The 27,896-nt window shown below is 44.6% G+C and overlaps 3 protein-coding genes across 7 annotated transcripts in view; 1 reads left to right on the top strand and 2 right to left on the bottom strand.

Annotated features, from left to right (window-relative positions):
- Positions 1 to 301: 301 nt before the first annotated feature.
- noctb (nocturnin b) lies at positions 302 to 17,011 on the bottom strand. 5 transcript variants are annotated; one of them, XM_085163905.1, is made up of 5 exons: positions 16,801 to 17,011; positions 3,941 to 4,086; positions 3,669 to 3,840; positions 3,163 to 3,494; positions 302 to 3,061 (listed from the first exon to the last, which is right to left on the bottom strand). In XM_085163905.1, exons 2-5 carry the CDS (start codon positions 4,076 to 4,078, stop codon positions 2,519 to 2,521), a joined length of 1,185 nt encoding a protein of 394 aa, XP_085020031.1. In that variant the 5' UTR covers positions 4,079 to 4,086; positions 16,801 to 17,011; the 3' UTR covers positions 302 to 2,518. The 5 variants fall into 5 exon arrangements, with proteins under 5 accessions (XP_085020031.1, XP_085020029.1, XP_085020030.1 ...); XM_085163903.1 differs by having other exon boundaries at positions 303 to 3,061; positions 16,805 to 17,010; XM_085163904.1 differs by lacking the exon at positions 16,801 to 17,011 and adding an exon at positions 13,492 to 13,604 and having other exon boundaries at positions 303 to 3,061.
- Positions 13,596 to 16,793, bottom strand: ccdc175 (coiled-coil domain containing 175). Its single transcript, XM_085163885.1, has one exon. It carries the CDS (start codon positions 16,275 to 16,277, stop codon positions 14,061 to 14,063), a length of 2,217 nt encoding a protein of 738 aa, XP_085020011.1. The 5' UTR covers positions 16,278 to 16,793; the 3' UTR covers positions 13,596 to 14,060.
- A 1,270-nt stretch (positions 17,012 to 18,281) lies between the features above and the next one.
- The window catches only part of LOC146516217 (uncharacterized), a 9,888-nt gene continuing 273 nt past the window's right edge, over positions 18,282 to 27,896 (top strand). Inside the window, exons 1-7 of the mRNA XM_085163882.1 lie at positions 18,282 to 18,920; positions 21,606 to 21,931; positions 23,431 to 23,495; positions 23,578 to 23,735; positions 23,827 to 24,330; positions 24,733 to 26,219; positions 26,672 to 27,896. The exon at positions 26,672 to 27,896 is cut by the window's right edge and continues 273 nt beyond it. Coding sequence (XP_085020008.1) covers positions 18,680 to 18,920; positions 21,606 to 21,931; positions 23,431 to 23,495; positions 23,578 to 23,735; positions 23,827 to 24,330; positions 24,733 to 26,219; positions 26,672 to 27,322 — 3,432 coding nt within the window. The 5' untranslated portion in view covers positions 18,282 to 18,679 and the 3' untranslated portion in view covers positions 27,323 to 27,896. The remainder of the gene's footprint in view (positions 18,921 to 21,605; positions 21,932 to 23,430; positions 23,496 to 23,577; positions 23,736 to 23,826; positions 24,331 to 24,732; positions 26,220 to 26,671) is intronic.

The following is a 27,896-nucleotide window of genomic DNA, read 5'->3' as shown; positions in this document are numbered from 1 at the left end:
GCGACTGTCGGTTTCTGCTGAGCTGCGGTGCAGGTAGATGTTAAAGTTAAGCAATAAACTACATTTTTAATATCCGAGCTACTTTGTTTATCAGCACAAAGCTGAACACAAGAAGCAGAAGTTCTGTTTTTACCATCCGATATGAAAAGGGTCATGTGAGTCTCTTAATATTATTTCACACATGAAAGTGAAAAAGGGTTTGAAGAGTTAAAGAAATTTCTCAAATTCTGAGAATCTGAGCCACCTGTAAAAAAGCTGTTTTAGACTATAATCTCGAGCTTTTTGTACATCATCAAACTTATTTCCCAAACAAACGGTCACGTCACAAATACAGCAGTTACTTCATACAGTGCTAATATTTACTCATGAGAAGCACGCACAGGGCAGCCTTTCTGCATTCAATTTGAGTTCACTGAACTTTATCGTCGAAGGCAATAAAGACAAGAATCTGGGTGAAATTCAGTTGTGCAAAACGTCTTTGTTTTGACAAATCCGGATTCCATTCAGCTCCATTGTTTTTTTTAGGTGATCTCAAAATTATCTCGAAACCTAAACATGGAAATAAAAAAGCAAACACTCGTACACCTGGATAAGAAGAGGAAACAGGCCTTTTATTTTTGGAATCAACTCTTTATTGTCATATCACAAGTAAACAACTGAAAGCACATCTAGTTTTAGTTAATTATAAGAAAAAAAACAACTTTCTCACACAGTTGCAATCATCACACAGGTGGGGTCAGTAGGAATTTGGCCTTAATGTGAAGAAAGGGCTTCGTTTCTATTTATTTTACAAATGATTTCATCAGATTTTCAGTTATTTGGTGTTACCTGCCAAGTCTGCACGGGAGGTACCGGAAGACAACAATAAAGACAAAAACATTCCTGACATGCCAAATTTTTAACCTTGCAAACGACAGCTGACTCATCACTGCAGGCAAAGCAGATCAAAAGAGGCATGAGAGAGGGAGCGGGCAGCTTCTTATTATTTAGTCTGTAACGTCTATAAAAAAAAATGTTCGCAGGAAGGGGACGAGAGGCCTGGCTTCTGTTTGTAATCCACCTGTAGAATAAAGTGCCAATATTGACCAATCACATTCGAGAACAATGCGGTAATGTGGAGGTAGACGCTTTCCGTGCACCACAGACAACAGAAAAGATGGACTTAACTTCCGAATGTTAAAACTGACACCCCTGTTGATGATCTAAAAGATGGAAAGTGTTTTCTTTTATATCATGAAAAGGGGGCGACGCCTCTGGCGCTAAAATTAGAGGGTGGATCAAAAAGAATCATCTGATTTCAAAAGGCTTTTAAAGTAACGTACATGGAAAGTTGTGGTAAATATTAAAATGAATGGCTGAATAGTAATTTTTACATACAAAATGTACAATGTTCACCAATCCTCAACAGTGCGCCCCTCTGGACGCACAACAGCTGTCCGCTCGATCGTTATCGGCGAACAGCTGTGGGAAGTAAAGCTCTGTGAAATCAGATGATTGTTTTTTTAAAACACACCCTCAGCTGACAAGCTACTAGTTTCAGTTCATCTTATGTGATCATGAGTTAAGCAACCAAAACTGGCACACAGTTTCCAGTAGTTGTAGATGTAGATGAGAAAGGTTCTCATCTACCTAAAGGTTCTCATCTACATCAGATACGAAGGTGACTATGACTAAAGATCAGAGACCACAATACTGCAGAATGGCCACGTACTAATACTGAACAAAGCATGAAGTCTATTTTGTGAGTCAGAATGGAGGGCTATACGCATGCTCGTCACATTCGGTTACCAAACGCCAAAATGACGATGCAATGATGCAAAGACGCTCAGCTCCTGGGTCAGTGTGTGACGTCACCGTGGCTGCGCCCTTCCTTACTACTGTCTGTGGTGTGGAGAGCTTAAGAAGGAACCAATATCAAGTCACAAAACTATCGGCTACTGTCAAGCAACCATTGATCTTTATTAGTTTTTAATTTATCTGCATTCATCAAAATTTCAAAAAAGAAAAAAAAAGGTGCATAAACATAAGGTCTTGGCACAGATTTGTGTTGTCGCCAGAAAAGAAGACAGCAGACGACGTCCGATGCATTTCCAGACTGTGTCGTGCCCTTTTTTATTTTTTAATACAAATAGAAAAATTCACTCATTTTAATCTCTTAACATCCATCAGGTCATTGGTGACAGATCCAGAGAGGGAAACACGGTTTTCTGAAAATCTACCCTGAGTGGCCTGCGGGATGCTAAGAGGTGAGAAACCTCCTGATTCCACCTCATATGTGTGATACTCAGACCATGTCTGTAGTGCATCAGCAGCATGAAGCACAACACTGAGTTCTTAAAGTACGTGTGTGCAGTCTGACGACAGGTAAAGCACACCTGCGGCTGGAATATCTCGTGCTGCAGAGGTACACAGTGTCCCATTAAAGTCTTGGCACACTGTCTTCATCACTCGCATGTGACCTCCTGGTCACACAATAAAGCGAGAAGGAGGAAGCGCTAACCTCAACTCCACAGCGTCATCACTTCCGGTGTGCCGGTTTGTTGTTTCCTTCCCACTCCTCCTCCTTGAAGCTGAAGTCGCAAACCAGAGAGAGGTGGTCGGACGGATAACTAAAGGACGGAAGTCTGTTTGGCCCGATCTCCTCCTCGGTGGGCATGTCCAAGACGGCATCCACTCTCAGCGTGTCCTTAGTGTACCAGATGTAGTCCAGAGTGCTGCAGCACTCCCCCGTGGGCCGAATCTTCCACGTCGTGTACTCCGGCTCCGTCAAACCGTCCCGGCTGAGTTTCTTGTAGGCCGAGTCCAAGCCGAAAGGCGATGTGGCGAAGCGCCGATACACCTCCTCATTTGGGACTGCGTTGAAATCCCCGCATATGAGCAGAGGTATGTCGGCGGCGGGGTCGCCGGGCTGCTTCTGGACCACATTCTGGAGATGCCAAAGCAGGTCTGACCCCTGAGTGCTGCGGAGCCACTCCCAGCCAGAACGAGCCTTCAGATGGGTCACGGCCACGCACACGCATTTACCCGTGATCCGACAGCGCAGCGTGGTCACTATGGCAACCTGCGATCAGAGAGCAGCGAGTTAGAGTGTTGTAGTTTTATTTTTCCCAAAAAGGCTAAAGCTCCAGAAATACTACACCTGAGAAAATTTATTTTCCCCACCTGATTGGTTGGAATCCTCATGGCAGAGAGTCGTATGTTGACGCTGTCGAGGAGCTCGAAGCGCGACTCGTCGTAGAACAGCGCGCAGCCGTCAGGGCCGTTGTTGCCCTCAACGCCCAGGCATGGAGACCACGGCTTGGGGCAGAAGTGGCTGCTGTAACCCAAACCTGCCAGCACCGGCTGCAAGGTGTCGTAGTAGTGGTCGACTTCCTGCATGCACACGATGTGGGGGCGGTAGGTGAGGACTTCCTCCACGATGAGGTACTTCCTGCGGGACCAGCTGAGGGCCTCCAAAGGACACATGACAAAATTGTCGAGTCCTTCGCCCAGAGCTGCAGGACAGGAGGAAGTGGAGACTGGACTTCAGTAACAACATTATCCACCATGTGTTTTGTGTTCCTCTAAAACAGACTCAGAAAGTGTGAATATTCAGTTTCTCCGAAGGGTCCCTGAGTGATGGAGAGATGAATCCTAAACTACAGTCCATCTTAGTGAGTGCACTCTACCTTGAGCCAGGATGTTCCATTGCATCACCCTGATGACACTGCTGGGGGCGCCGTCTCCATCGCCGAGGTGAACGAATTTCCTGTCGAAGCGAGGTGGTCGGTCCCTGAGGGCCTCCTCGCACTGACGAAGCAGCTCCTCTGCATCAGGGGGACACAGAGAGGACCCCTCCTGCTCCATCGACAGAAGGAGAGACGACACTTAATATTTAGATGAAAACCTTCAAAATTTAAAATAAAAAGTCTGAAGACAAAAGAAAAAGACGAAAACCTACCGGGCAGAAATCTGGATCCAGCTTTGTGAATGCAGGTAGCTGGGGGTTCAGGTGTGAAGAAGGGAAGGGGAGAAGAGAGCTGGTGCTGCTGAGGGGCTGAGTCAGAGCGTTGTACAGCTTCGTGGCCCCTCCACCCATCGGATACACTGGTGAGGAGGAAAATCAGAGCGACAGTGAAGCATGTGATTTCTAACATGACGTATAAACTGAAGGTAACACACATCTGTCCTTTTATGGAAAGAATAATCTGCTCTTTGTTTGTTGAGCTTCAGCTCAGGTTGTCGTGTAAGGACCGAGCCATCACAGCTGGAGCAGCCCAGATGAAACAAACCCCCAAAGTGACAGCTGCGACTCAGCCTTTTGTTCTGCTTCAGCAGCATCTGTCGGCTTACACGTGACCAAACTCATTAAACCTAAAAATAACACGTGCGCTTCCCAGGGTGTGTCAGAGACTGAGCTGGATTAAACAGTCAGCTAACAAACTCAGAGTAAAAGACCCCTTCCAAAGAAGGCTTTGCATCTTGTTGGCACGTTTCTATGCTTGAGCGAAACAAGCAGTGACTCGGTGTTTCACACGCAGGAAACCTAAGAAAACAAATGTGGAGCTGGGGACAGATTCTCAGAGGAGCTGTTTGGGTTTCACCGGTGAAACAGAGCAGAGGAGAGAAGCTGAAGTTCAGATATCCAAGTTGACAAAATTTTTTATAAAAGTGACAAAAGCTTCCCCCCAAAAAATGTTAAACACAGAAAACAACTTTTAGTTATGAACAGCATCTAACCGCAACAACTTCAGAAAGCAAAGTGGTTCAGATTGGGCAGATGTTATACCGAGAGACACTGAAAGAGGTGCAAACACAAAAAGCAATAATCTTGCATCTCTAAATGTTCAAAAAAGTGCCCCTCCGACTGTTCTCTGATTGGATTGTTACATTTGTGATGGACATGACATTGACCAATCAGATGAAAGGAAGAAAAATAGGGTCAAAATTCGTACTTGTAACTTGCAGGGTCCACACACAAATCTTTTTTACGCACGCACAAATTCTTTTTACACACACAAATCTCGTTTTACAAGTACAAAATATTTATGACCACATTTTGAGCCCATACGCGCACTCCAAGTTCCTTAAATTGGACAAAAAACATGCTGCAGAGATCAGATTGACCTCTGCTCCGACATAAAAATTCTGACATCCAACTTTTCCTCTCAGCTCTCCCAGACCAGAACTACGTGACTATAAAAGGAGCTGGATGTTTAGGATCCGTGCAGTCTGGCGGGAAACAGACGGAGAACAGCAGCACGTTTATGTCTGTGAAGGTTCTCAGTCATCCAGGTCATCGTAGTCAAAGGAGCTTGCAAAGAAAAGCGTCTTTGCAAGCTCCTTTGACAGCAGCACGTTTAAACAAGCATCTTCATTCTGTCAACATTTATATTAGTATATTATTTATTAATATGTAACAATAATGCTTTAATTCAATCACACAGCAAGGCCAGGGTCCTTTTCTTGCAGTGGTGACCACGTAACTTTTCACATAGAAGCGTAAAGCAAAGACTCTGTGTTTACTTACTGAACAGAAATGTGTCAAATATGCGTAAACAAACAAATTTATTTCAAGGCTGACTAAATTAAACCCCACAGTTTTTTTGTATGTAGCAAAAACCACATGTCCAAAAACTCCATCTTCTCTAATAAGACTAAAATAGCAGCTACTGACGACCAAAACACCCAAAAGAAAAAGCTTCTTCTTACCCAGAGTCTCCATTATGCTCCTCTGCAATGTCCACGGTACTCCTTAGTTAAATGTCCTTACTGGCTCTTTTTAATGCTACCTAACAGATGTGCTGCCTGTCCGCTCGGGAGGCTAAACGTCTGCAGTGTGTCAGGAGACAGTGACAGATGTGCGGTCTGTGTGTGGAAATAACTATGACTTGTCACTGCTGCATATAAAGCCTCAGAGAGAGAGAGAGGAAGAGGAATTATGAAGCGCAGACGTCAGAGGACCATATGGAGCATTAGAGGTCATGTGCCAGACAGAGAGAGAGAGACAGAGACAGAGAGAGGAGGGAGAGAGCGACAAAGTCAAAGAGAGAGAGAGAGAGAGAGAGAGAGCGGGGCAAACCTGTTGAGTGGCGACTTGGCCCTCGACTAAATATAGAGGCACACAAAAACACGATAACCCGCACTCATCCTCGCTGATACACCATAACACCTATCACCCGAGTACACTGTGTTAATAGTTTCTAATCACTCTGTGAGAGCACAGCGTGTGAACGTGTGGTAACAACTTCCTTATTTTGGCTGTTGCAACAGCAGCGCGCACGCACACACACACACAACTATAATTAACCATTCAGCAGTGCTATGACAGTTTTTTTCCACACATGCTCTAGTTTTCCAACCTGTCAATCAACTTTTCAGACACAAACAATAACAGGCTGCTGAAGCATTTACAGATCTTACACGAGATAACATTCACTGGTTTATCTGGTAAATGGACTGGTTCTTATAAATGGACTGCTTTACACAACTTGCTTCATTCACCCATTCACACAAGCCCCTTTTTTCTATGCTGTTTCTAAGGGCTTTCTGTCTGTGTGAGCGGATATTGTACAAGCACTAAATGCTGCAATGTCCATTTGAATGTGCTTTGTGCAATTTGAGAGAATGGAGTAATCTGGAGTGACTGTTAAGTGATCGTTTCACTGTTGAGAGTTCACATATTTGGATGTTACAGTAACAATAGAGACATTCTATTCGTTACACAGACCTGACCACGATGAATCCTCTACAATTAATTCTCTGTTGTTGGGCTGTTTAAGTGCAGGGCGAGATTTCGACTGACTGGTTCACCGAGCGCCAGGTCGATTCTTCGTATAATGTCTCTCGTAGCACTACAAATAAACAATTATATATATCAATGAACTTTGTAAATTATTAATTCCTTTTCGAGCATGTAAAGTGTGGGGTATCTTGAGATGTTTGTGTGTAAGGAGAAAAACCTCAGGAAAGCAAAGAATCACGGGTCCAGAGTTAATTCATGTACATGGACGATTGCCTGACACGTTCCGTCGACTACAGAAACGTGTAGGCAAAGCGCGCCAGGCATCTGGTCAGACTTTATTATATACTGCTTACTCACGTAACACTCATGGGGTGGCTGCAGCTCAGAAGGTAGAGCAGGTCACCTACTGATCGGAAGGTTGGTGGTTCGATCCTTGGCTCCTCCAGTTTGCATGTCAAGTATCCTTGGGCAAGATACTAACCCCAAGTTGCTCTCCGATGCATCCATCGGAGTATGAATGTGTGTGAATGTAGTTAGATAGCACTAAAGTATAGATAAAGTGCTTGTGAGAATGGGTGTGATTGGGTGAATGTGGCATGTTGTATAGAGCGCTTTGAGTACTCCGATAGAGTAGAAAAGCGCTATATAAGAATCAGTCCATTTACCATTTACGGGTGGAGTACAAGTTAGGAAAAAACAACTTCTTATCTGGTGATTGCATACGAGGCTGCACAGGATGCAGCCTTGCAAGACAAAGATGGACAAGTTGATTAACGATCTTGTAGTGGGTTAAAACAATACATGTGGGTGTTGTCTAAACTTGAGCAACTTCCTCATGTGATCACTTTGTTCAAGTTAAAGAATTTGCTGACACGCTATGTACAGGCATTACTGTGCAATTTAAATAAGCTAAACATAAAGGTAATAAGTTAAAATCTTTTCACATTCCCGCCTGTTTTTAGCAATTTGAATTGTACGGCAAAACACATATCATTTATCAGGACATAACTTCTTACAACATGTATTTTCAGTTAGTTCATCATAGAATGCATTTGCTGTTTTTTATGGGCAACTTAGACACTTGTATCAGAGTCTACATCATAGTCATCAGTAAGTAACTACTTGTCTTTCACATTTTCAGTTACTACATAATTAGTTGCACCTCATCTTCATTTAACAAATAGGAAAAGAAGTCTTCATGATCTTCATCGGTTTGTGGTACATCTGCGTATGTTGCGAGTGATAAACTCATCATCTGTGAAATTACAGCCTTTAAACTACTTTGATCTCCATGTATAAACACTAATTTGTCCGGCGCCTGGACATTTTTCTCTAGCCACTGCTCGTCAGCAGTGAGTTTGGTGGGCTGATTACCCATTATCACACAACTGCAGAGCCGTCTCTGGCACGAGACGCGGGGGTGGTTGCTGACACGCCCTTCTACTTAATACTACTCATGAAGCGGTGCCAGTTTTATGGGATGAAACCCAACCTTTCCCCTTTGTCACCAGTACTTGAGCTCCTTACAGTAAATAAAAAGACAGTAACAATGGAAGTAGTTAAGTGATTTTGACAGCACAATAAGATGCTTACTTCCCACACACAGAAAACAGACATTTATACACAGTCGCGCAGATCCTTACGGCGGATCACTCCTAAACCCTTACGGCGGGTGAGACCTTTAACGTGTTTTACTTTACAATCCTTTCGGCGGATTAGTCCTATGAACCCTTACAGTGGGTTAACCTTATTACACGTATTTTTAGAAATCCGTACAGTGGATTAGACTGTCAAACCCTTTTGGCGGGTGAAACCTATTTCCGTTTTACGCGAGTGTGATTGAGTGGATTCTTTACCTTTCCAAGATCTCTCCGTCTATGTTTGAGGTCTTACACTGGATCCCAGCGTCGTGGACCGCTTAACCGGCCTGGACCCGAATTTTTTACGTCCCAGGACTTTCGCTCCTTCCTTGAGGAGGCTGTCGACAGTCTGCCGTACGGCCCCCCGACGGCGACAGGATACAGGTAGATCTCTGGTTTGGAGTCACAACAATCAAGTTGCTTTTTCCAACTCCGACTCGGAGGACCAAGAAATGTAAGGAAAGCAAAGAATCACGGGCCCAGAGTTAATTCATGTACATGGACGATTGCCTGACACGTTCCGTCGACTACAGAAATGTGTAGGCAAAGCACGCCAGGCATCTGGTCAGACTTTATTATATACTGCTTACTCACGTATCACTCATGGGTGGAGTACAAGTTAGGAAAAAACAACTTCTTATCTGGTGATTGCATACGAGGCTGCACAGGATGCAGCCTTGCAAGACAAAGATGGACAAGTTGATTAACGATCTTGTAGTGGGTTAAAACAATACATGTGGGTGTTGTCTAAACTTGAGCAACTTCCTCATGTGATCACTTTGTTCAAGTTAAAGAATTTGCTGACACGCTATGTACAGGCATTACTGTGCAATTTAAATAAGCTAAACATAAAGGTAATAAGGTAAAATCTTTTCACATTGTGGAAACGCAGTTTATTTTTTTACTTTGCTTTTCTGTTTTCCATGTATTCTATTTTATTTATTTTTACATGTTCGAAATCAAAAACAGCTCAAATATTTTTTTGGACATGGAAAAATAAAACTCCCCTGGGACAGTATTCATTTCTCATATCTACGATCACGTCTGATCTTATACTTGGGTCACCTTAAAGGACGCGTGCAACAAGAAGACTAATATCTGTTTAAAACTATTCTGTCGGGACGAATGGTGAGCAGAGAAAATGAAGAAAGGACATCATTGGCAGACTTGCTCCAACACTGCAGGCTTGGGACTGTTAATATGTTTATAAAAGAAAAGAGAGAAACACACAGGATCTATCAGGAGACGCACAAAGAGCAGCTGCGGCGGATGATTTTAAATCTTTTAAACCTTCTTTTTCACTTTAGTACAACGAGATCAGCTGGATGAGCAAAAGAAGCAGAAACGTGAGTGGGCGTTGCCAACATTACCGGCTACTCCACATATTTCTGACACTCCCTGCAAGATACCAAGTGATCAGGGGTGGGGCAAAAGCGCAGCTCTGGGGTTGGCAATGGCACATCAATGAAAAGGGGGGAGGGGGATTAAGGAGTTCTGGCTCACCTTTTTGCATCACTGTAAGTATTTAATGATATAATATTAAATAACATTACCTACAGAGAAAGCTTTCAGCTAAAATAACAGATGGAAAGCAATTCATTCAATTTTGAGGGATAGACGCCCCCTCATCTACCTCACAGTGGTTTGGTCCACTTCTTACCTTTACCTAACTTTACTTTGCAAAGTGTAATTGTGCATTCATCTAGATATTCAATAGTAAAAGTAGATCTATTTTTGCTGCTGTTCACCTGCATCTGCTGAACTTTTATCGGTACATAAATCTGGTTTCAAATGTTTTCTCTTTATGTCTCTAGATACTTTTTATGTGGCAGCCTGTATTTTTCCAACCTGCCAAATGCATAGAAAGAAAAGCTGCACCTATGGCAGTGCATCTGCACTGGACTGCATCAGACAGCTGCAACTAATAAAATGACCAGTCTGCAGGCAGATGATGGTAATGACTACAATGCAGAACACCAGGTGTATATTTTAGATTTCTGTGCAAAAGCATTAAGAACATATCAACATCTAAAGGCAATTAGGTGAAAAGTGGAAAAACAAATCCGACAGAATCATTAGAACGACGGCGATTTAGCTGGAAGAATCAGATCTAGTATTTTGAAACACCTCATATTAAACGCAAACAGATAAACACCGGTGCTGGGAAATGACTGTGTAAACACATGGAACCAAATCATACTGAGCACACATGAACACAATTTTTGTTTTTAATAATCAAAATATTTGAATCTTGTAGAAATCGGTCGGGCTACATTAAATCTGAAGATGGACAGTTTCAGAGGACCAGCTGAGGTTTCTATATCCACATGTGGTGTAAAATTGTGTGGAATTAACACATGTCCAAACATAACTCAGTTTAAAGTCAAATATAATATAAAGGACGGGGATTTGCAGGGATAGTAACCTATAGTTACCTAACGTCTGTACTTTGCAAATTGTAAACACCGGATGTACAGACCTTTTATTGATCTTTTTATAGATTTATTGTTTGTTATTTTTCCAAACTACATTTTATTCACTCTGTTACTTTGCTGTTGAATCTTTGCTACTGTGTGGCTGCTGCATTGTTACAGAGCAGCTGTTTGTTCGGTGCACATTACAATCATCACGCTTCTTTTCTAGTAGAAATACTTCCCCGAGTTGGTAGCTGTCTACACCACATCAGATGTTCTGTGAGCCCACAAAAACACATTTGCTGTAGTTTATCAGCAACAACAACAAAACATCTAATTTTAGAGGATGACTCATACCTGCACGCTGACCATGCACAACCCATACCTTAAGCTTATCACAGCTGATTTTAACAAAGACGAAGTCATTTTTAACTGTAGCAGAATCACAAACATCAAGACCACTGAGCATTCACGTGCATGCCGCTGTGTGGTCAGGATGACCTACATCCTGTAGACGACCTGTAGTAAATCTGTGTAACTGTGACTAAGTGCACGAGTGTTGGCAGGAGGGAGGGGCCAGAGAGTTGTCACTGGATCCTCTGGTGGTGTATTGACATTTCCATATTGAGGGCAGCTGCCTTGTCAGATTTCTGTGAGGGGGATTTTATGAGTTTGTGCCTTTTAGAGGAGCTGAAACAGCTTTAACTACGTGTGTGATCTTGTGATGTGAACGCGCCACTGCTGCTTTTAAGTTAAATTAGGAAACATTTAAAAGGTTCAACATAACAGAGTCTGATGGCCCGGGGCCAATAGAAACTTGTTAGATCTGTCTGGGCCAGTGATGGGGATTCCCCTGAAGGATGTGTCTGACAGGCCCTCACTAATAAATAGTTTTTTCCCCATTGTTTTTACCTTAAAATAACAGAAAGGTGCTTCATCAAAACCACATGCACGAGAAGAATGTTTTTAGCTGCCTGCACCCACCAGCAGTTTGTCTTACACGGTAAGAGCGTCTTAAAAAGAAGCTCAAACGAAAGCAGTCTGTATGCAGATCAGCTGCTCGACGTTTCAGTTTGACAGTTTGTGTCGTAGACAGAACTTTGCTGCAGGCTTTAACGTCTATCCAGCTGAGAAACAGTTTTCTCTTTTTAACTCTCTGTGTTACGCTAAGCCACTCTGAACTTTCTCTCATCCCATGGGTATTTTTATACATTTTTCTAGTATCATTTCATGAGGGGCCATTTTTAAATTACATTATCTAGAAAACAAAAATCGACACAAAGTCAGTTTAAATTTCATGGATATATCCAGAGGTTAGGGAACATGAACCATTGTTTTGGATTCAAAGTACAACAGGTGCTGGAGAGACACCGAGACAACCCCCAATTACTGTAGGGAATGGTTCAGCTGGTGACCACAGACCATCACTCTCTCATCAGCTCTGTCCTCTTCACTTCCTGATAGCATGATACGGTACCACCGATCCATTCAGGTTACACAGGTAGTCTGAATGGATCGGAGGTCCCCTGGTATGGCAGATCCACACATGCCATCACAACCAGGCTTGCAGAGACTCACAGCACAGGAGAGGCCAAGAGACGGGCAGTAACACAAGGAGAGTTGGACAATAGCTTAGCAGGGCTTCAGCCCAGCAGAGGGATGAGAAGACGGAGGAAGAGCATTCCCAGAGGCCTGCGAAACAACCTCCAGCTTGCTCATGTGCATGTTTATGGTCAAACTGTCACAAACAGATTGCATGGAGGTGGAATGAGGGCCTTTAGTGAGCCGTGCGGTCACAGCCCGGAAACATTTTTTCTTTACATTTGGGCCAATTGTGTCAACATTTCGATGTTCAGGCAGGAAATTGAGACTTTGGCCATTTGTTGAATTGAGGTGAGACGTTTAGCTGCAGCACAGCGTTTCCTAGACTCCATTCTCAGAGTTGCAGCGCTTTTTTTGGCAGAAGGCTCGGCTGTGAGTTACGGGGAAACTACGTGACCAGAGATCTCTTATTAGCTTGCTCTGTTTTCCAACTAGTGAGCTGGCATGTTCTGGGCTATGAAAGAGGCTGGGTAAGAGCAAAACCAGAGATTTCTGACTTTGCTCTTACATCAGGATGCAAAACTATGAGTGTCTGTCCAATTCAGGATCATCCTTTGAGCTGTTGTAAGCTCCTTGTCAGTTACCCTGGTTTTCTTTTCTTAATCCTTTTGGTTAAACGAAGTTTAATGTGGACCAAATTACATTGAGAAAGGTACGACATGCATTTAAACATGTTAACAAACACGGCCTTTAGTGAAACTGAATTCAGCACCCCTGCCTTAGTAACGATAAAATATCTTAAATGTAAGATGAGAACATCAGCGTTTGTGTCTTTGTACATCTTGTTATGACTGATAACACTACATCTGAGCCGTGTGTGTCCTTCAGCTGAAGCCAATCGTTAAAAAAAGGATTTACTTTTGACCACAACAGTTTGAGGTAGTGATGAAGCAATATCTCAGAAAAGAACAGCTTGTATTGTGGCATCAGATACACCACACACAGAATCCTGAACACGAGATAAGCAGATATATTTAGAGACAAAGAACTCCAAAGATATTAAAAACATGAACAAAACTGTCTAAATATAAACGAAGGTCCAGCCAAAGCACAAAGCTACAGATACCTTAGGTCAAAGTAAAGTTTACTTCTGGGCTTTTTGGAGACTTACCTTCTTTACTGGAATAAAATGACAACTTCCTCTTAAAACTGACTTTTTGGCAGCTGCAGCCTTGTTTTTCGTTCCGTCTTAGTAAACCAGTATTTAGCCCTCTGAGTACATGCCTGTGGATACATGTGTATGCCTGTTTTTGTTGAGAGGAAGTACAAGTGGGTGTGCGTTTGACCCTGTAACTGCAGCGAAAGGTCACGCTGAGGAAAAGCCAGATCTATTCTGCCATCTGCTGGTAGGAGTCACACAGGAAATGATTTGTATTTGTGAAAGTGCATGAGAAGTGCAATTATGCCCATCTCGCAAACAAAAACCACTTTCAAAAATTCATCAACTCCATAAGTTCAGTTTTAAATTGGACCGAGCACCACCTCTGGTAACATTTTTCAGATAATTGTGTCAAGAAACAAAGTGAACCAACCACAACAAAAAAGTATTTCAAATTATCTTCATCTTATACCAAACTTTTGTTTGTCCACATTACAGGTTAATATCAGGCTCAAACGTTGCCTGTGCACAGACAGCAGGCTGACATCCTGAAGTCAGTCCACTTGCCATCCTGGATAAAGTCAGCTGCATAGTTTTGCTGTGGTCTTGTCTCCCAGTCGTTTGCTGAAGTCGAGCATTTGTTGGTGAAGGAGCGTGCTAAAGTTTCCCAACTGCTGTTTCCGATTCTTCAGATGGTCAAGCAGAGAACTAATCGACATGAACAGGATGCCTTCACTGCTCTCGTGGTCCTGGGTTAACATTAAATCCTCCGCCCAGGCTTGCTGTAAGCTTTCCCATAATGCCTCTGTGTCTTGCCTGAACTTCTGAGCCTCCTGCGAGTATTTGTGCGCCTCCTGTTTGGCTGTTTCGATGTCCTCCGTCATCTGACTGATATGGAACTGCAGCCTGCTGTTCTCCACGGTGACTTGCTCCAGTTTCACACCACAGTCGTAGATGCCCACCTCCACGGCTCTCAGCTCAGATGCCTGTCTGTGGAGCGTGTTGATGTGGCACGTTTGCAGCCCCTCCAGCTCAGCCTTCATTTCCTCTTTGGGCTGAAGGAGTTCACTGGTTTTCTCCTTCAGTGACTGAATTGAAAGCTCCAGCTCACTCCTCCTCTTCCTCAGCTCATTGAGAAGCTCTTCCATCCTGTGGTGCCTGTTCTGCTCATCGCTCCACTCGGCCTCCACCTTCTTCAGAATCTTTTCCTTCTCCTCCACCTCCCTCTGCTTCTCCTTAACACTCTGAGCAACCTTGTCGACGTCAGTGGTGAGCTTCTGTAACTCCTGGCGCTGCCGGCTCTCGATCCTTTCGTACTCCTCCTTGGACCGGGTCACATGCCTCATCAGGAGGCTGGCATCAGTGGTCTTGGGCTCCTGCCTCAGGAGCGCTTCTTTTTTTTGAAGCAGCTCCTCATATCTTCTCTGGGTACCACTGATGTCAGATGTCATTTTCTCAATATGCTCCTCCTGTTTCCTCTTTGCCTCCTTCAGGAGCTGCAGGAGTCGCCTTTTCTCCTCCTGAAGCCAGCCCACATTCTTTTCTCCTGCATCCATGTTGCTGCGTAGCTCTTCCTGATTCCTCTCAACGAGACGCTTGTCAATTACATCAGTTTCCTTGAGCTCTTTGATCTGCTTCTCCATCTCTTTGATCTCCCTGCCATACTTGATGATGGAGGCAATACGCTCCTCCAGCTTCAGCCTGGACCACTCCAGCTGCTGGGAGACCTGCTGATAATCAGCCCTGACCAAGTTCTCTTTAGTGTGCCGATGCTTGAACACCTCACAGACCTGAGTCAGGGCTGCCTCGAAATGCTGTTTTGATGCGCTGCCCTCCTTTATTTTACTGTCCATTGTGACGATTTCCTCTTGCAAGTTCTGCACAGTGAGGCTGAAGGCTTCCTCCAACTCATGCAGTTCCTCCTTCAGCAGATCCCTCTGTTGCCTCAGCTCCCGCTGCTTTTGGACTTCCCCTTCCAGCTGCTCCTCATGATGGTGCCGTGACACATTCAGTCTGTGTATGTTGTTCTTGACCTTACCCAACTCATCCATCAGCTCATCCAGCCGTCCCTGGGCTTTGTCTTTCTTGTTGGTAATGCTATCCAGCTCTCTTCTGCTACTCCTGTTCAGGTGGTTTTGCTGCTCTGTCTGCTCCTCAGCGTTTCTCACCTCTTTCAAGAGGTCATTTCTTTTCACAGAGGAGGCTTGTCTCTCCAGCTTCATGTTCTGCTCCAGGGTTAACCTGTCCTGCTCGACGCCGGCAATGCAGGACTTCAGCTCCTCTATATTCTCCCACGTCATGTTCAGCTGCATCTGTGAGCTGTACTTTAGGGGAAGTAGATCATTCAGAGTAGCCATGGTGGTATCATGGTTAGCCTTTGCCTGATCCCGCTCCAGGTACAGGGACTTGTTTTGGCTGAGAAGGGATTCCTGCATTTTCGTAGCTTCCTCTTGGAGCTGAGAGACTGCGCTGAGATCTTTGCACAGTTGCTGGATCTCCTCGGCATTCGATGCTCGCGCCGCTGCTACATCAGCCATGATCTCCTTGCTCATTCGTTCACGCATGTTGTTGATCTGGTGTCTCAGTTTGCTGTTTTCTATGCTTTCCACTTCCAAGTGTTCACGAGCAGCACGCCTGTCTGCCTCCAGCTCGCTGACAGCAGCCGTTATCTCCATCAGGTGGAGGCTGGCTTCAGGTGCAAACGGTACCTCCTCCTCTTTCAGGTATTCGTCCAGCTCCTTTAAACGCTCCAGAACCACCATAACCGATGAAAAGTCGGGCACCAGTGAGGAAGCCATATGTGACTACGTTTTGGAGCGTGTTAGCGGCACTCCGAGCCGTATATGGAGCGTTTCAAACAGATGCTCGCTGGCACGGATGACTTGTGTGTGCTGTCGTCCGGGTAACAGCTACCCCACTGTCTGCTACTTGTTTAAAAAAAATGGCTGGTGGAGTCAGTCCAAAATCCTAAGCTATTTAACCCACGATATTTGTTTGATTCGTTTTATTAAGTAAAGCCTTCACCTGAAGCTTTTTCTGCAGCGTTAAAGTTCATACAGCAGCTAGCAATCGCCGATAACTTATGAGCGCTGTCGCCAGGGCAACGGTGTCCCCATCGCTACTAGCTCTACGGCAACCCGGTGACGTCAGCACGCTCGAAGCTACCTATCAGCTAGGTGCTAGCCGCCAGAAAATAACCCCAGGAAAACAAAGCAAGTTTGGCGAAGTCAGTGTTTGAAACGTGAATAGAAAAAATACTGTGTGCCCCCCGGTCCCAAAATTTAAACGTTACAACTGTCAGCAGTGGGGTATGGTGCTTACCTACCTGGCGTACCCGCTTTGGGGGTGATGTTTGGGTTCAGTCAGATCGACCACAGCTAACATCCAACGCAGGCAGGGAGGCCGGCCACAGCTGCCGGGGTTGCCAGATTTTACGGTTTCACGTAGGGTTTCTGCTGCCTCTCATTTAGTTTGCCCGAGTAATATTAAATGCCTAATGGGGCCCAACACACACACACACACACACACACACACACACACACACACACACACACACACACACACACACACAGAGCGAGAGAGAGGAAGAAAATAGATGGATGGATGATAAATAGATCTGTTGTCATGATGGGTATTCATATTGAAAAAAGTGTAGCTGACCCTTGTAATCCACAAGGCTTCAAACCTGTCAAAGTGCTTGTTTTCTGTGGGTTTTTCTATTCCCAGCTCTGTGTGATGACAAGGACAGTCAATATTCCTAATACAGTCATGTCAGGAAACCCCACCCACCCGCTTTCAAATCAGCCAATCAAGAGAAAGCTGGTTTCAATAAAGGCATTGGTGAGCTACAACAGTTTTTATTTCAACCCGTCAATCATATGCTGCAGCTTTCGCCAGATCTCACCCTAGCTGAGCACTTTATAGCCGATTTTGAACCAAGGTGATGGTGCTTCCTACCATCATCATCATCATCATAATATAGCATGAGAGGAAATATCTTGCGAAAAACTTTGTTTTTTCTGTAAACTTTGTGCATATTTCAGTTTTTTTCTCTTCTGCACAAACCATTAAAAAAAATATTTTACTCTCACCGTGTGTTTATACACCACTCTCCACATAATTATGAGTTATTATTGATCTTTGGCTCTCTTCCAAAGCATGTTTTTTTGTCCTGTCTCCCTCCCCTCAGCCCCAACCAGATGACTGGCCCTCCCTGAGCCTGGTTCTGCTGGACGTTTCTTCCTGTCTAAAGGGAGTTTTTCCTACCTACTGTCGTCAAAGTGCTTGCTCATATGTCGTCTGATTGTTGGGGTTTCTCTGTATTATTATAGGGTCTTAACCATACGAGGCAACTGTTGTTGTTGTGGCACTATATAAATAAAACGTCTACCTTTTATCAGAAGCTCCAGAATCTAACAAGTACTAATATAATACATGAAATAAAATTACATGGATAGTTCTATTTTTTATGTGTGTCAATCATTTGATAATTTGTAGCATGCAATGGCAATATCAGGTAAAAAAGAAATCCTGTAGCAGGACAGCATCAGGTCAAGCATAGCCCATGTCTGCAGCACTGGTCCTCAGGACTCCTGGGTTTTTGGTACCCTTGTGCAGCTGCCCGCTTTACACACGCACGCACACACACTTTTACCTTTACGCTGGCTTTGATAGCTGTTTTTCTCCTTATCTTTTCCGAAGTTTGTGGATCAGACTGTGTTTATCTTTATAAGCAGTCGGTGTTTTTTGCCGGCGTGTTGAGAACAAGATGTGGCAACACTCGGCCGTCGCAGTGTGCTGTCGTCAGTCTACAGAGAAAGACGTAAAAAGCCTAGAAATAGAGCAGGTAGAAGGCCATGCGGTCCCCCTGGCTGCAGTTCTGTGTGTTTAAACAAAAGCTGTGGACGCTCTTTGGCCGGTTTCTCATTTTAAAACCAAACTGAGAGCTGTGAGATTTTTTTTCACATCTTTGAAGGGAAGTGATTTATTTAAAAAAAACAAAAACGTGTCGTACACACGCCTGCAGTCAGGAACTTTTTAGATATTGATTGGTATCTGCTGCTTTTACTTTTAGAAAGAAAGTTTTCGCCGTCATTGACCTGAATCTGTGCAGTACAAGAGCGTTGCATGTAATCTGGTGGTGTAGTTTTCCTGTCTATGCATCGCAGATCTGGTAGCGGGGCTGCAGAGCTACAGAAACATGGATCTTATCAGTAAACCCAGAAGCAAGTCCATCGTGTGGCTGTATTTTGGCTTAAAGGCGGATGAAAAGGGGCGACCTTTAAACACCGGCGAGGCCGTTTGTCGCCTGTGCCGAAAAATAGTGCTGGCAAAAGGTGGAAACACTACTAATTTAAGAAGCCACCTGAAGAGGCGACATCGTGCTGATTTCTTTGAGACCATTTCCTCCGCGACCTCGGGAGCTTTACTTGACACTCAAGGTGATTTTTTTTAAACCTAAAATAATTTCTTAATTGAAAACTTGTGGAATTTTAAAGTATGCATTAACTTATTTTCTCACATGTCTGAACCCTGCATGCCTCCAGCCCAGCAAAGCCGATCAGACATGGCTGCTCACATGGCTCACCTGGGGTTGCTTGAAAGTTGCATTTTAGTACTGTGACAACAAAATAGTCCCAGAGCCCCGACGCTGCTTTACTGTGCAGCTTTTTTACAGTTAACGTGCAAACCGGGTGTGTTTAGTACTGCGCCTGTGCACACTCACAATCTGGTAGCTTTTCTAAACAACAGATCGATCATCACCCGGATGATACTTTGCTTAGATAATGCGCATTTTTTATACCGTACGCGCCGAATAAACTGTGCCGTACTCTATGCACAGCGGTGTGTTTTTACATCAGGAAGTCCTGCAATAAATGACGAATAGCTATCAGTCACACATGCGCAGTTGATGCCATGGTATAAACCGCTTGTATCCATAACCACTGTTTCATGCACGTTGAGAAAGACTGCGTTTGTGTTCCGTGTAACTCCCACTGCCCACAAGCAATTTTTCTAAAAGGTGTTAAGCAACAAAAAACCTCCCATATGAGGAAACAATACAAATAAAAATAGACCCCTCTCTCACTGTTTCAGTAATGCTAAGGTTCAGGCTGTGGTGAGGTGTTCCACTATGTTCTTTTCTATCCAGATATACTTTTACAGCACTTTGTTTGGGAATCACTGACAGCAGCTTTATTCTTCAGATGCTTTTTAGATGGTTTTGCATGATGGATCAAAATCCAATTGTACTTTTATGACATCACCGGGTGAAATGCAGCCCCGAGCCATGATAGAGCCTCCACTGTGTTTACCTCCTCTGTACATATTGGAAAACATTTGATCCAAACTTTTTATAACTTGGTTTCATCACTTCATCAGACCTTTTTCTTTTAGGCCAAACGCTCCTTTCAGCTGCCCTCTTACTGACACAGCATGTAGCTCTGAGTATTCGAGTTTGCAGATTTTGATGCCAGATGCAACCCCAAAGGGATTTGTGTCTCCACCTGTGCTCAAACCAGGGATCTCTTGCTTGATAGATGAATGTGTAACTCACTACACAATCTGCCTCCTTTGAAGCACAATATAAAAACTGATGGCTCAAGACTGTTGCAGAGTGCTTTGGAGGTGCATGACTAAACTGTGTCTGTGATCCACATGTTATCTTCAGCTTTACCTGTATTTTGCCCCTGTCAGTTTTATCTATTTAAAAAAACGATCTAGGTAAAAGACAACTTGTTGGATAACACAGACTAAAAGGAGTCTCTTCGCCTCTCATGTTTTTGAAGATAACTGTCCTGGTCCTGTTCGTAATCCTTGCTCTGTCAGATTAAAATTGAGGCTCTGTTCTTCATTTTCTTGTTGCTTTACCAACTGATGATGGCTTTCTTTCATAACTCAGGGTGAGCACGCGCAGAGCGTATTGAACTGCGATCAGCTGTTGTGCAACTGGAAACTCTGAGCATCCCGTCTCAGAGTTAATCAGCTCAGAGGTTATGGCTAGACTCTCCCTGCAGGACGTAATTATATGGGCTCAGTGTTGGCCTACACGTGTGAACATCAATCATGCGAGCCAGAATCGATCACACTGCGGTCACACTGTCCACTATCTGCGTGGCCCCGGGCTCACAGCGTGCACAGATACGCCGAGGTTTGGGGAATCACTCAAATACAATTTTATTAAGTCACCTGACCCCATTCCTCAGCAGCCGTGAGCAGCAGAGCGTGATATTACCACAGAGCGATTCAGGGCCTGACAGGTGGGTACTGCTGTCAGAAGTCCATGTGAGCACGCTGTCTTTGCAGCAGCGGTGCAGTGGCTTCATTATTTCAGTGATGATAGTTTGAGTAGACACCACCTCGAAAGTTAAACTTAAAGCTTCTGCTATGATCGACCCTGATGCTGCAAGAGCCACCGGTGACAGCATTTCTTTTTTTAGTGCCTTTACAGGCTTATTTCACTCTGCAGGCTTCAGGATGGGCTGGTGGGAAAAGATGACAAAAAAACACTCAGTGTGATCTGACTGAAGATCATCAAATCCAAATAAAGAGAACAAAATGAAAAGTGATTAAAAGGAGGGGGAAAGATTAAATAAAAGTAGAGCTGATCTGCAAAATTATTGGTAAGATGTCACTTCACGTACTGAACACAGATTTAATGGTGACTGTTCTTCCTGGTGGCTGGGAGTGTTGCTGTCACCCCGGTGGGCGGGCGGGTGGTTCGGACAATACGATAACTCGAGAATGAGGTAAAACTTTCAAATTGATACCATGGGTGCATCTATTAAATATCGAGTTCAAATCCCAGCGACTTTGACTTGAAGGTCAGAGGTCAACGTTTCTGAAAATCACCTTTTCTTTTCAAATTTGTACAGTAAACATATCATATGTGCATCTGCTAGGAGACCGCGGGCTAGCACTGGTGGCTGCCTGTGATACAGACATTAAAGTTTGTCTGTATTGTGTTATTCCCCTCATCTGTAACAGCAGCTTCCTGTCTTTCTGAATTCTGCTGCTTAAAACGACCCGAGAAAGTGGAACTATGCTCCGTGAAGATGAATCCCTGCCCTGAATTTTCAGTAATATCTCTGTTATTTCATTATTTCTCTATTATATTCTTTTTCCAGGTTTGGATCTCAACAATGAAGAGTTCTTTGAGGATGTTCCCTCGCTCCAGCCTACTTCCAACCAGAACTATGTCCCAGATGCGGTGTTGCCGCCCGGAGACCCGTGGCTCCACAGCGGCCCCTCCCGGGCGGCGCTGTCTCTGCCTTCCTGCTTGTGCCTCTGTGGAGACCTCGGGTCTGGACTATCTGGATCTTTGGGCGAGGAGCAGATTGGGGAGATGAAGGTGTACGCCAAGTGCCACCTTCAGCAGGGTGTCATGTTTGGACCCTTTGTAGGAGAAGTGTGCAAGGGACAGATGCCGGCCAACCTCAAATATGCCTGGGCTGTGAGTAAAATGAACGATCGCTTTTGTTCACACAGCATCGTGTAGACAGTTTTTGGATGTTTAGTTTTTTTGTTATAAATTATAAGCCGTGTTGATTTAAGAGGCCGTATGGACAGATTCCAGCATAGCCTCAGCTCTTAATCAACAATGGTTTCTGTAAATTACATAACAGGAAGTAAAATGGGAAATTGACCAGCGAATTGGACCCCGTATCAGTCTGTTGCAGTCTGAAAACTGAGAGGGAAAGCAAAGTATTTTGCTTTAAATAAAGCAAATATTTTGTTGTCTTCAGTGTTGGTCAAGTTACTTGAAAAAAGTAATCAGTAATTAGTTACTGATTACTGATTCCCCAAAAAAGTAATCCCGTTACTTTACTGACTACTTATTTCAAAAGTAATTAATTACTTAGTTACTTAGTTACTTTTTAAAAACACGATTTACAACCTGAATAGGTGATAAAGCGATAGATTTTTCAGCCCAATTCTACTTTTTCTACATAATCCATCATACAAAATGTAATCAAATGAAAAAGTATCTTTTTTTTTAACTTGTTTTATTAGTTTTAATCTTTTAACTTTATGCATCAAGCAAAAATTTAATTATATGCAACATTCTCTGACTGGAAGAAATTAGTTTAACATTTAAACCTATTTTCTGCACATTCCAGCACATAAAATTTTTTTTTTTTGTGTGTTTACACTCAGTCTTTCAAATAGATGCAAGTAAAACACAGCAGAAAATAAATAAAGTCAAAGACTAGCGGTTCTGTTGCTCTATTTTCACCTGTAAAGCAGGAGTGGGTAGGCGGAGGGTTACCCTGGTTAAGGTGTGCCGCAGCGGTCAGTGGAAGAATCCGCGAGTTTCTCTGTGAGTTTCCCATTACGTCGTAGCTACTCGGTGCTTGCTTGGAAGTTTAGGGGTTTTTTTCGCTGTAAAAAGAAGTTTTCTTCTCACGCACAACGGACACTAATGTTTTTGTCACTTTTTATGGAATCAAACTCAAAGTAAGGTCAGTACTTCCACGCTTTAAACGCTGCACGCTCATACTCTCTCCCGCACTCGATATATTATCCATTGTTGATCTGCACACAGCTGTTGGCACGAACATCGCACTTGCTTACGTCACTGTCATGAGACAGTCTCGCAAAAAAATCACGGTTTTAGTAACGCAGTAACGCAGCGTTCCTACGGGAAAGTAACTGTAATCTAATTACCGTTTTTGCAATAGTAATCCCTTACTTTACTCGTTACTTGAAAAAAGTAATCGGATTACAGTAACGCGTTACTGCCCATCTCTGGTTGTCTTTAAATAAAGAATTACAAGATATAATTTTATTTTGATAGAAGTTGTTCTTGTAGCAGAATGACTGGAAAGAAACCCAACAACAATGACAAAAGCTGTGTGTAAAGAATCCTTTTTTGTGCTTTAAAAGTTTAATCTTTGGGTTGTTTCCTATTGGCCATATGTTAACACAAAGATGGGCTTTTTGTGTTTTTAGATCAGAGACGATGCTGCTTTTGTCTACGTGGATGCTTCTGATGAAAACAAATCTAACTGGATGAGGTGGGCCGTTTTTATGGTTCCTTTTGCTTATTTTTATCTTCTGATGTAGTTGCAGACTTCACGCATTTGTTGTGTGTTTCAGGTATGTCAGATATACCAGCAGTGAGGAAGAGCACAACCTGGACGTTTTCCAGTTTTACCGTCGTATCTACTACAGGGTTTCCCAGCCCATCTCGGAGGGAGCAGAGCTCCGGGTCTGGATCGGCAAGGATTATGCCACCCTTCTGGGCCTGGGGATGGGTGAGCTCTGTCCCAGTTTTTACTGCAGTGCAGACTGAGAGGTAGCTCTGTAAAGGTGCCTGATACCTTTGTCTTTGTGGGTGATGCACAGGTGACAACGTGAAATGTGAAGTTGGAGACAAGGAGACGGCTCTGCGCCTCCTGCAGGACATTCAGTTGGTCACCCTCCCGGAGCCGAGCAGCACTTCCTTTTGGTCAGATCACAGCCAATCGCAGAGCCCCATGCCCGTCATAAGCGACGTGACGACGATGTCGAGCTCAGATGCCGTCAGCGACCCAGGCAGCATGATCACCGGCTCCTCCTTCGTCTCCACCTCCGTCATCTCCTTCCCGTCTCCTCACACGATAGAAAAGTACGATTTTCTGCCCGGAACTGAGAAACTGCTGAGCAACCCCAACGCCATCCAGAACAGCCCGTGGTACTTCTTTGGACTCGAGCCCGACCCCACCGGTCGGCCTCTGGACCGAAACACCGCTGTGTGCAAGCTGTGCATGGAGCACGTGAGCTGTGCGGGAGGAGTGCCGGATCTCCAAAACCACCTGACCAACAAACACCACTTCAAGCTGAAAGAGAAGGACCGGAGTCTCACACTGGGTAACTCTCTACTTCCTGTTTGCAATGCACAGTGCCAGACGTTATTAGGTTAAAAGAAAGAGTAAGTGATGCAGAATCTCTGGGGGAAATTTCATTAATAAACGTCATGGGGATTCATCATGTTGAACAGATGAATGGGTGCATTAAATCATGTCCTTATCTATTTTGTAGGGATTGTATTTTGACCACACTTTGACTTGATCCCACCTAAATCAGTGGGACTCATAGAAAAGATCATTTTCCTCAACGTATTTTGTTATCGTGCAAAATCTGTGAGTTAGAAAACTGTTGCTTTTATCAAATATGCCGTTTCAGTTACTTAACTCTTGTTTGTTATAGAACAGAAAGGAATTTAATTCTGTTTTAATTTCCTATTTAAATGCTGCTTTTTCACAAAAACAGGTCAACAACGCTCTCAGCCGCTCACACTTACCAGCGGTCTCATCAGCACTCTCCCCTTGGTTGCGTCCACTCAAGTGACCGATGCTATCGCCAACTTTCTCATCGTGGACCTCCAGCCGCCGTCTCTCGTGGAAGGCGAAGGCTTCAGAAAGCTGATTCTCGCGCTGCTGCCTAATTACAAGGAGCTGCCGTTGTCCTGTCAGCTCGAGAGTCTGCTGACGGACCACCACGCCCGAGGCAAGGCGAGCCTGGCTCGGCTGCTCAGGAGGAAAAGTGAGAGCGGAGAGAGCGAGGAGGTTAGGGACTACACTGCTCCCATTGAGTTCGAGCACAGGAGGCGTGGGCGAGCTTCCAGCAGTCAGAAGGAAGTTCCTTACTTTGTGACGTTGAGCGTAGAGGTTTGGCTCCACAACTGGCAGGGAAACACTGAGAGGTACCTCACGCTCTGGGCGCACTACGTAGACAGTAGCTTTAGCTTTCAGAACGTTGCTTTGGCGACCCAGCGGCTGACAGAGAGTGGGGGGGAAGAGCACGCCGTCCGAACGGTGGAGGCCCAGGTGAAGGCGATGGCGCACGAGTGGGGAATCTCCCAGCCTAATCTGATGTTGCTGGGAGGTGAGATAAGGAACAAGATGAGGACACAGCCAGTAAAGAGCAAGAAGGGGGCAGAGGTTGCAGGAAGCGCCTCCCACCCGAACTCAACAACGTTCCTAGAGAGGGAAGACTCTGTGTCGCCCGGGGAGCCGGAGCACGCTGACAGTAGTGAAGGACTTCCGTCTGTTCCTTGTTTTTTCAGAGCCGTGCAAGACTGTGTGGAGGAAGTGATGTCACATCCCGTCATCTCCAAAACTCTCAGCCAGTTCCAGAGTTTTCTCTCCACCCTGTTCTTACCAGTTGCTCAGAATAAATGCTCATACCAGCCTCAAACCCAGAACCTCCTCAAAAGTCTGACGAAACAGGAGCGTGCCAGACTTGGGTCGTGGGCACACAGCCAGCCAACCTGGAATAACCTTTACACTTTACTGAGCATGCTCATCAGACACAAAAGCCTCTTTTGCTGTGTGATTAAAGAGATAAAAGGCGAGGGTTTGTCCAAAGAGGAGTGTGCTTCAGAGTCCAGTTCAAGTGGCAGCTCCCACGCCAATTCCACCTCCAACACATCCTCTGCAGGTGTAACGTCTTTGCGCTCTGAATGGAAGGTTCTGGAGGAGCTCTGCTCAGTCCTCAAACCTCTGGACGTGGCGTGCCGGACTCTCGCCAAGGAGGCGTTTCCCCGACTGTCCCTCGTCAAACCCATCCTCACCGGCTTGCTGTCACGGCACCTCGTGTCCCGGCCGTGCGATTCGTCGTCCATCTTAAAGGAGGTAAAGAGGATGATGAGGCGGAGCTTGGCGCGCTGTTATGACAACGCTGCTGTGAACAGAGTCCTGAGCGTGGCGTGCTCCCTCGACCCCCAGTTCCACGGACTGGGCTTCATGGAGGAGAAGGTGAGTCGGAAAGCAGGCACGCAGGGAAAAGAGTGCCTTAAATCAGCTATAGCACTCTCTATAAATCATATTAAGAATAGCTGATTTTGATATTCAATGAGACATTTAGCAGGCACGCTGTATAGCAGTGTATCGACCGCCAACTTCCAATTTGTTTTTACGTCTAACATGTTTTCCTTTTATTATTAAATTGACTTTAATAAACAGGATTTACCAAAAAGTTAAAGATAAAAAAATAAAATAAAAAAGTGGAAGCAAACAAATCTGTCCACACAAAGGTCTTTCACTTCTTTGGATTTGGAGTTGGATAGCTAGAGTTTCAGGGTGGAGTCACGGTTTATCTCTAACACAACACATTTTCAGTTAAAACATTATGATGTTAAGTTTCTGATACGACAGAGAGGTTTACATTCTTGTTTTTTTTTAAATTTGTGGTTTCTGGTGTTTTCTAGGAGCGGACGGAGACTTTTGATTGGCTGAAGAAAGAGGCCGTGAGGATCGCAAAGGAGGACAAGAAGCGGAGTCGAGGTAAGAAGAACAGCGAGAGGAAGAGAAGCCCCTCCCCCGGGTCACCAGAGTCAGAGAGTGACTTCTTGCGCAGGAGTAAACGCCTCAAAGAGTCCCGCCCCATCAACTTCAGAGAGCTTTTCGATGAAGACGATGAGAGCGACGTGGAGGACAGCGAGCCAGGAGACCCGGGCTCTCAGGGTGGGCTGTCGGGTATGGAGTTCCTGCTGGGAGACCTGTTCTGCTCCGCCCCCAGGAGCAGACAGAGCTCTGTGGAGGAGTCTATCGATATGGAGATGTCCGTCTTCAGAGCTGACAAAGGGGCCTCGTTGGGCGTGGAGCCCCTGCAGTGGTGGAGGACGAAGGCGGTGCAGTTCCCACTGCTGGCCACAGTGGCACGAGCCTACCTGGCTGCCCCCGCGGTGGTGGGAAACGCCGCGCAGAACTTTGCGGAGGAAGGAGGAGGAGCCACGTACAGAAAGAGATCAAATATTCCTCCAGAAAGTTTGGATGCAATCCTCTTTCTGCATCACAACCACTTGCTCACAGCTGAGAGTGGGCAAACGGCAGCTCGGAGCGACGACAAGATGCCATAAAGGTGCAAAGTTAAACGTCCCCAGCTGTGCCATTGCAACTTCGCAAACAGAAACCAAAGCCCTAGCACAACAATTAAAAACACACGATCAACAGGTTGGCGCACACTCAACGGCGCGCTCATTAGAAAGAGTTTTTATTTTCAGGCGTGTCGTTTGCGAGGCTGAAACATCCGTCTCTGCCGTCCAACACTTCCTGTACTGAAAGCTATACTCGACACTACGCATGCAGCAGATTTAAGGAGGCTCCCGTTAGGCTCATTTTTAGCATTATCATTTTATTATATGATTCTGCTGAAGCAGGTTTACATGCTTTAATTTTTCCTGCACATTTTTACCCAAAGCTGTTTGAGAAGAGCCATCCTGTTTCATGTTACGAAGAAATCGCTGCATTTCAGCACAGTCGGCTCACGAGTTAATCCTCAATATTTTCCATCAATGTGTTTTCCTACAACACACACAAAAAAATCTAGAAGGGGCCCCACATTCATTCTGAACTCTCTCAACTACTTTTAAACCTGAAGTCCAAAGAGTGCGATTTTTTTTTTTTGATGATTTTCACTTTTATTTACATGGA

The sequence above is a fragment of the Neolamprologus multifasciatus genome, chromosome 6 (assembly GCF_963576455.1).
Source record: "Neolamprologus multifasciatus chromosome 6, fNeoMul1.2, whole genome shotgun sequence".
NCBI lineage: Eukaryota > Metazoa > Chordata > Actinopteri > Cichliformes > Cichlidae > Neolamprologus > Neolamprologus multifasciatus.
The sequence above is the reverse complement of the archived record's forward strand: the minus strand, read 5'-3'. Positions and strand labels throughout refer to the sequence as shown.